Genomic DNA, 9,128 nt, shown 5'->3' on the forward strand with positions numbered 1-9,128 from the left:
GAGATGGAGGGGGAGGGGGAGGGGGAGGGTCGGGGGAGTTTCCATATGCAACTTTTTAGCGGCTCAAGCTAGCGGTGAAATGTGTGAAGGGATCCGAGCCCCTGGCGCTTTGTATTTTTCATCCACTTCTTCACCAAAGGACAGTCCACACATGCTGACAACTTTCGGACGTTTATCCGAAGCCCTGTTTGATGCCGGTTTTGCATTTATTCTACTACTTCTTCCTCACGCACACGCAGAGAAGAACACACACGAATAACGTAAATACACATGTACACAGGCACAGGCATTTCACACTGCAACGATGATCTGTTATTAAGTGAAAACACCTAAAACCTAGTGAATATATGTAATATTTCTCATTGTGACATGATGGGTACATGTTTTATAAAATTATTAAAGCTACTTCTGAATGGTTTCACTTGTTTTGGGTGATTTTATCTCAGGAAAGTGTTTAATTTTGCTTTTTGTAATGAAATATGACACTTTCATTGGATAAAATCACTTAAAACTGCCTAGAAATGATTTGAATAATCATATGATATTCTCACTCATTCTCATAATGAAAAATACGAGCTTTACAGACTGGATTTTAGACTGAATTTTCATTTAATGAGTGCATTTCTCATTGATCATAGTACGAGTGCACTGCTATGTAACAGGGGACGAGTATTATTCCCTTCTTCAGTGTTCTATGTTGATGCATTGTTTTTTGGGCGGCATTTCATGGATAGCTTGACCCCCGTCCATACGATTTTCCTTGCATGGGAATTCCTCCCGAGACGAGAGGGATGGAGAGAAAAAAGAAAAGAAAAGAAAAGAAAAAAACAAGCTCCTCGTCGTCACGGTAACCAAAACGTGTGGCTTCTTTTTCTTCTCAATGTCCGTGGTGTTGTTTATGGCAGTTTGATAACAATTGGAGATCAGAATCTGCGAAAAGTGTAATGCGAAATGCAACAAGAAACTAAAGATTTTTCCTATGTTCACGTGAGTGCAATGTCCAGTTTGAATCTAAAACAAAACAACGACAAAACAACAAAAACAAACAAAAAAAGAAGTTCTTCAATTGTGAAATTTAAAAAATAAGAAAGATTTCAATGTCTGTTTTCAAAAATAAAGAAATGTGCCAATTATCATCAAAAGACTGAGTCTGAGTATGTTTGAGTGAATGGATAATTCTTATTCCCAGGAAAATTGAAAGATACATGCTGCTGCCATCAAATCCTCACAGCAATGTTCTCGGATCTAGTCTGAAGCCTTTAATGCCTGCCAGTGATGTGGTGGTGGATCATTCTCAGCGCTGCAGTGACACTGGCGTGGTGGTGGTGTGTTAGTGTGTGTTGTGCTGGTGCGAGTGGATCAGACACAGCAGTGATGCTGGAGTTTTTAAACCCCTCATAGTCACTGCTGGACTGAGAATAGTCCACCAATCAGACTCTACAAAGATAGACCAAAGAGGTAGGAGTGTCTCACTCTCCAGCAGCACTGCTGTTTCTGATCCACTCATATAAGTGAAACTTTAAACTAAATTTACATATTAAAATGATTAACACAAATCATTATGATATCCTCCAAATTACAAAACGCTGTTCGGAGGTATTGATGGAAGGAATGGAGGAATGGCAGCTGTCCCAGTTTCTTTCACGCTGCTGACACCCAGAGGTCACTCTGAAAATTGCTGTTGTGAAAATGTTCATTTGAAATTATTTAGAATAAACTGAAGTGACCCATAACTAAACATCCAACATCAGGCCTTTTCCTCAGTAAAGTTTACATTTTATATTTGGTGTAAATGCTCCCCAGAAGAGTGAAGACTCTTATTGCGGTGGAAATAAAAAAACTCCTGATAAAGCTCCGTTATTTTGGCTAAGAGTTTTAGATGTGGACAAGGTAGACTTTCAGACCTGGCTAAATTAACCTTACCTAGATCATCTAAAGAGAATTAAGACTCGGATTAGATTTGCATTATGAATAAATTAGATTTAGTGATCTGTTACTGTAATCAGAAAATACCTTTTACTTTATACTAGTGTGGAATTATACACCACTAAAAGAATTCACAATATTATACAAAACCTGATTATTAGGGACAAAATAATATCACTTTCATCTCTTACTCATTGTTTTAGTTTCAAAATATAACCAAATGAACTGAAACACTTGTGGTGTGCCCCAAGGCTCTGTAATAGGCCCACTGCAATTTCTCTTTATATATATGATGTTATTTATATATATATATATACACTAAATCCCTTTTAGTTTGGGAATGAGAACAAAGTTTTTGATCTGTAAACAAAGTCCATTTTTAGGATAAATGGTGAAACTTACCAGTGTTACCTTCTTAAACGTTTCTATGGGAACAGCTATGATAATGACATATTAGATATATAACAGCACTCTGTGTGAAGAATGTGTTCAAAGCAAACTGGAAATCAAGATAAACCTTACTCTAAAAATGATTAAAGAATAAAGCTGTCTTTCAGTCCACTTTCAAAGAAATTTCACAATACATCAAATTCAAATGACTTTTATTTCATTTTTGAACATTTCATGGGTACTTTACAGTACATAAGATTTTTTAGAAATTGATTGCAGTAATCTTAGAATAAACCAAAGCCATTATAAAATGTTCATTGCCTTGAAATGAAGGTGCGGGACGTTGTTTTGGGGGAGGGATTTTGTACTACTGACATGAGAAAGTCCGGATATGAGACGTTCCCTTCTCTGGAGGGTTTTATTAGCTGGATAAGGTTCACATATACAAATGAAACAGAGAAAGAAATCCTCTTGAAGCCCAAGAAGTCCCAAAGAAATCTCCAAAAAGGTAAAATAAAAAATGAAAGAATGCAGGAATATGGAAGGCTACACAGAAAAGCAGTTAGTGTTAGCTGGACTGTCCTGGCCTGTAAAAACAGCCATGAAGTAGAGAGCTTTTATAGCTTGTGTAAGTGCCTTAACATAAAAAATCAAACATTTACACAGCGAATTGTACATTAGCATTTGTCAGATTCAGCTACAAACACACATCGCAATCACAATTTACAGCAGGAGGCCCTTGCTGCTACAGAAAGGCATTCACCAGCCCTTCGTATGCTAACTGCATTAGCCCATTGCCTAGCCTACTCTAAACTGTGGTTTCCTCATACACACACACACGCGCGCACACACACACACACACACACAGACACACACAGCAGGTGAGTGGGAGTGTGTTAAAAGGCATTGAAACCAACACTGTGCTCAGTCACTCTGGAGGCTTTGGGTGTGTGTGGGACTTTAATTTTGTAAAGTATAATAAGAGGACCAACAATCAGCATTTATCCGATTTTAAAAGAATAATCAATCATTTTGACCAATGATACTTCTTCATATTTATACTGACACCTAGTGGCCTGGAGATTCTGTACTACATTTATTTTTAAACATGGCCCTCCTTTGAGTGGGAGGGCCCGCTCCATGGAGAATAAACTTTGTAAAACTCAGGGACTTTTTAATCCTTTATAGAAAAACCAACATAGTACACCAAATAATACGGACCTGCTTTTATAAATACGGTTTAACAGGTTTTCTGGTGGTAAAAATGATTGATTGCACCTTTGAAAGAATACACTCTAATTTCATAGTGTGTATACACACACACACACATACACACACACACACCTTTAACTCAAACTTTATTATGGAGGGCTCTGTTTATATTTTAATCATTTTAATCTAGCACAACAGCGTCGTTTTCTTTTGCTTATTTTGGCAATTATTTCATTTCAACACTAACATCTCCTTAATGGAGATTTACATTCTATATATAAAAAAAATAACAGTAGGAAAACAGGAAGGTAGCGCTAGCTGTCGTCCGACAAGTTTAACATTGTGTTAAATTCTCAATATATTAAAAATTGTTTACCCTAATCGCTTGTTGTTTATTTTTTAACTTACCAGGGCGCACTACGAGTTAATCCTCAACAAATCCACTAGCCTATTAAGAAACATGGACGTAATATATTATTATTATAATTATTATTTTTAATATATATTTATATATATTTAAGGACAATGGATTCAAGTAGATATATACAACGTTAATTACAAACAAAATGGACAGAGAAAAAAAATCTGAGATCCCGTTTTTGGAAAAACACAGGAGAAAAAAACAAAAAACAAAAAGAGAATAATAATATATTAACAAATAATAATAAGAACAACAACAACAACAACAACAAAAGAAAGAAAGAAATTAAAATAATTAAAATAACAAGCAAAAGCATTCATTGGTGTCATACATTTCAGTCTAAATTCACACACACGTTAGCTGTATGGTACATCGTCCACAAATGGAGTGGGTCGGAGGAGGGGTGGGGCAATGGGAACAGAAGAAAATGAGAGAGGGAGATCTTCACAGTTAAAGAGTTAGTGACCAGAAACCACCCCTCGAAAAACTAACAGGCTTCAGAAAAGACCTGCGGAAATAACGGGAGACTTTCATTACAGTGAAGCGACAACCACGTTTTCCACTTGGAAAATATAAAAAAGGAACTGAAAAATAAACCAATTATTCAACAATTATCATCTCTTATCACGTGCCGTTCGTCCTGGCGACTGGTCATTTAGTGCAACAAGAGACTTCAAAGACTTTCAGGTCATCATTCATAAGACTAGACGACACCTAAATGAGCCCTTCATAAGAACTGACATACACCTACATTAACATCTGTACAGGACCGTTCCAGTACAACACGGGGTCAGCTGTGATTTTCTGGGACTAAATGTTTGGTGAAGGGGTGGGGCTTAGTACAGAAACAGTGTGGATCCAAAGTGAAGGAAATGCTAACTGTAGACGTGTGTAAGCAGGGCGTTTTTATACAACACAGTTCAAAATGGCGTATAAACACGAGGCGGCATGAAGTGGGCTTCGTCCAGAGGTGGGGTTAGAGGGATATATCTTTTACTGTGTTTATTCTACTTTTACAGGCAGGGAGTTAGCTATTCAGAGCTCCAAGATGAGGTGGTGGAACTCAACCCCAAACCCCCAAAACCCCAAAGCTGAGAATAGAATCAACACACAACATCTTCCCTTTCATAGCTCTCTCTCTCCACTGAAGCTGAAGTAAAGCTAAGGCTACAGCGTTAACTGTTGCGTACAAAGTTTTATAACAACGCATACTAGGTGGAATAACGCAGCCAGCAGGGAACTCACAACTTTGTCTGACGTCACCCAAAAGTTCTAATAAAGTTCCAAGAAAACATTGTAGTCTAATGTTCATTGATTGTTTTAATTATGTTTGTCATTCGTAAATAAAACTTTCTTTGAATGTTATACTAAAACATTTTCTTCACAACTTCATTAGAACGTTTGGGTGACGTTAGCCAAAGTTGAGGGAACGTTCCCTTTATATAAGGCTTATGTCAGCTGTGATGAAAGGCTTATGTAGGTGTCCTGTAACCTACAGTAAAGTGTTATGGTGCTTTTCCACTGCATCGGATCGGCTCAACTCACTTTTACCTGGTCGCTTTTCGACTTCCCACAGCTCCCCCGTGAAATGGAGCAGGTGATATTGCAAACCCCTGTCTCTATGGGGAACCACAGGCTTTGAAATCTACAACAACGCGGTGGTAAAGTCAGGCGCTGTTTACTCAGTGTGTGGCGTGTTGTTGTTGTTGTTTGGACTGAACCCAGTCCAGCTCCGCCCCCAGTTCCTCACAGAGCAGTTTTCCTTGTCTCATGTTGGGCTTTCACTGGAGATTTTCCTCAGTCACCGACCCAAGGAGCATCTGACCCTCTTCAGAAACCCCTCGGGGGAATGTTACGAGCTGCTGCTGAGAGTCGGATAAAACCTAATGTGAAAGCTGCTGTAACTTCAGAGATTTTACAAGCGCTGAGTTTGTGCTGGAGCTCTGTGTTTCCTGGTGATTGACATGTCTCTGGCCAGTCAGAGCTCCCTCAGCTGGAGCGGTGGGACCGAAAAAGTACCCAGTTCAAGGAGCAAATTTGGCTGCTGGAAAAGCAAAAGAGTTGAGTCGAGTAGGTTCCACGCAGTGGAAAAGTCCCATTAGTGACTTTTATTTTGAACATTCTTATTTTCTTATTAAAACCTTATTATAACATTCTCACTTCAAATTTATTTTCTTTCATCACCCTAAAAAGTGTGATGGTGGCTGGCAGTTGTTGGAATAAGCCTTCACAGATGTTTATGTGGCTCATACCAGTTCTTACGAAACCCTTATGTAGGTGTCATGAAGCTTTCTGAAAAACACCTACAGAAAAATATTAGTGACTTTTATTCTGCTCTCTCATTAATCACTTCAGCTTTAACTTGTTATTAGCAACAGACTTATATTTTGAAAGAATATTTCAGTCAAAAAAAACAAATTTACACAGTGTTCCCCTCAGACTAAGATCATTTGATGCGTTAGCGACAGTGTGAAGTTAATGTGGCTAACAATTAAATCAAAGTCACGCCTAAATCACCCCAAACTAACCTCAGAAAGGGGCACTATGTCAATTAATCTAATACAGACAGGCTAACATAGCTGTTTAATGCTATGCTAATACACAGCAACAGAATTGTGTCCCTTTGGTTTTGGTTGAATAAAAAAATGACTTCTTAGTTCTCAGAAACACTGTGTACGCACTGTGTTTCTAGAGCTATGAGGCTAATTTAGCTAAGAAGTACACTAACACTGGGCTAACTTTTTTCCTAAACCATCCCAAGCCAGCCTCACACTGGATAAAAATGTCAAAACACCTCTGAGCAGAGAAGCATTTGTTGTCTTACTATTTTTAGGCTAATGTTGTGAACGAGTTATATATGATGCTAACTTTACACCTAAGTCTTGCTCGCTTTACATTACATTATAGACATTTTTACAAATAAAATCAAACTTAAGATTTAGGCTTCAAAATGGCTGATAGATAGTGCTGTGTTTAGTGCTAATGCTAATGCAGGGCCACAGAGAAAGAAAGGAAAACTGTGTAAAATTGTTTTTTGGACAAACTTTTGCCAGGTTCCTGTGAGAAAACCTGTATTAGCGCACAGCTAGAAGCACTGTTGTTAGCACAGAGCTGGACTGAGTGAGAGAGATACTCGGCTGCTTGGAGGTTAAACTATCTCACACCCTTTTGATGTGTTTAGCACATTAGCAAGATATTACGGTAAGGTTTGGCACCTAGCTCGGGAATAACTGTGATTTTTATATTAACTCTATGCTAACTCCAGGCTAACTCTATGCTAAAAGTGGGGTAAGTGGATGCTTTCCTTTTGGTGAAGCTTAGCGCTGGTAAGCTGTAGCTTATACATATTTTATAGCTTCCTGCTGAGTAACGTGTGCGCTTATTCTTAGTTTTGTCGCTAAAGAATGTCTCTCTGCATTGCTTTATGTCACACATTTGACAAATACCAAGAACAAGAGGAGAGATAGTTTTGGGAGTTTATCAGAAATTAAAAAAGTTAGCATTCTGGAGCAGTGTTTAGAAGAGAGTTCATCTGGAAACTCTCGCTAATGTTTAGGTTTTTGACTAAAGAAGACGAAATAGAACGAAAACTAATGAAAGGCGCCGGAAAACGAGTGAAGGTAACAAGTACCGTATCCTATAAAGAGCACTGTTTATGTTCTCTCTGCGTTTGTAAAATCCTTTGTGTTTTTTGTTAATTTCCTACTCGTCCCGTTCCTCTTCGCGAATTGTAAGTGTACCTAGTTCTGCGTGCATTGAGGCACGTTTTCGTTCAGGATGGTAAAAGCCAACAGTCTGGAAGAGAGAGACAGAGGGGGTGGGGCTAGAGTAAGAGGGATAGAGAGAGAGATAGAGGAAAGAGAAGGTGGAGTGGTGGTGAACGAGTGCAACGCTGAGTATTAACACTTGAGTAGAGGCAGGAGGAGAGGGAGGAGCAGGAGCCACACGGACTGAGAGACACATGCGGAGCCGTTAATGTCCCGACCAGTTCCAGGTCCTTCAAAGAGAGAGAGAAATGACCAGATCATTAGAAACACATTGAGCAGTCAGCCATTCATACACTGTGTTTAAAAAGTGAACTCCTGATAGTAAAGCATAGACTGTTCTAAAGCAGCTGCACATGAGCCTAATGTCAACATGCCCAATGCCAACAGTGGGCCAGAGGGGCTGAGGATTAGTGGAAGTTCTCTGGAGGTATCCGATTAGTTTGGGACGAGTCGGAAAGACAGAACTTACTCCAGTTCACAAATTTTTACAGTGTGGGGTCAGGCATATTTTTTATTTTATAGATATTTAAAAGCATCTTAACATTGAGGTTTAACAGTACTCTAGCAGACAGGGATTAAGCCTAGTCTTGTTTCAGATCTGAACACTTACAGACCACAGTCAGCCTGCTTCCTTTAGCACTATTAGCTAACGTGCTGAGAGCTGAGGAACCGTTCTGGTGGGTGGTGATAAGCACAGGGTGGAAACAGAAACTGCATCCGTTTTCCATGTTCCAGACCAATGTGGAAAAGAAATAATACGATTAATCTTTCAATCCTCCAGTGGCTCTGAAACCTTGAATGAGACCTCATACAATTCCAGTCTAATTCCACATTCTCCGAGTTCTGTACGTTTTGTAGATGTTCTGATCATTTGATGAGTGGAATCACAGCTATTTTAATTTCTGATAGTAGAATGTACGACAATCTTATGATATGATTTTTAACATAGAAAGTGCAACTTGAGCTTTGCAGGTTTATAGGGAGCCATTTATTGTTGCACAGTGGCATCTGGTGGCCAAGGTGTGAACTGCACCCTCAAAGTTGCACTTTCCCATAAAAAAAACACATTAACTTTAATTAATTTAATTTGTTTTCTTAGCTTTGTTTACACTCAGTTTAAAGTAAAAAGTGCTGTTTCAGTAATGGAGTGTAATAATGTATTATTATATACTTTATGAAAGAGAGAGAGAGAGAGAGAGAGAGAGAGAGAGAGAGAGGTGTCATATTGCCCAACAGCCACAGAGGGTCGCCAGTTTGCCAATTTTTTTTACCTTTTTAATATTTAAAAGTGTAATTTAAAACCTCAGGGTCTTTAAGAGAATTCCTAATATTTTCTGGGATATGAATATCCAGGTATTATTTATTCATAATAAATATTTATAATAAATAAACCGTGTTGTTTCAGCTGGGCA

The 9,128-nt window shown here is 38.5% G+C and overlaps 1 protein-coding gene across 2 annotated transcripts in view; it reads right to left on the reverse strand.

Annotated features, from left to right (window-relative positions):
* Window positions 1–2,531: 2,531 nt before the first annotated feature.
* The window catches only part of lsamp (limbic system associated membrane protein), a 655,457-nt gene continuing 648,860 nt past the window's right edge, over window positions 2,532–9,128 (reverse strand). For both annotated transcript variants that reach the window (XM_066666770.1, XM_066666769.1), the window contains one exon: window positions 2,532–7,946. In XM_066666770.1, the coding sequence (XP_066522867.1) occupies window positions 7,849–7,946 (98 nt within the window). In that variant the 3' untranslated portion in view covers window positions 2,532–7,848. The remainder of the gene's footprint in view (window positions 7,947–9,128) is intronic.

This window comes from Hoplias malabaricus, chromosome 1, assembly GCF_029633855.1.
Source record: "Hoplias malabaricus isolate fHopMal1 chromosome 1, fHopMal1.hap1, whole genome shotgun sequence".
NCBI classification, from domain to species: domain Eukaryota; kingdom Metazoa; phylum Chordata; class Actinopteri; order Characiformes; family Erythrinidae; genus Hoplias; species Hoplias malabaricus.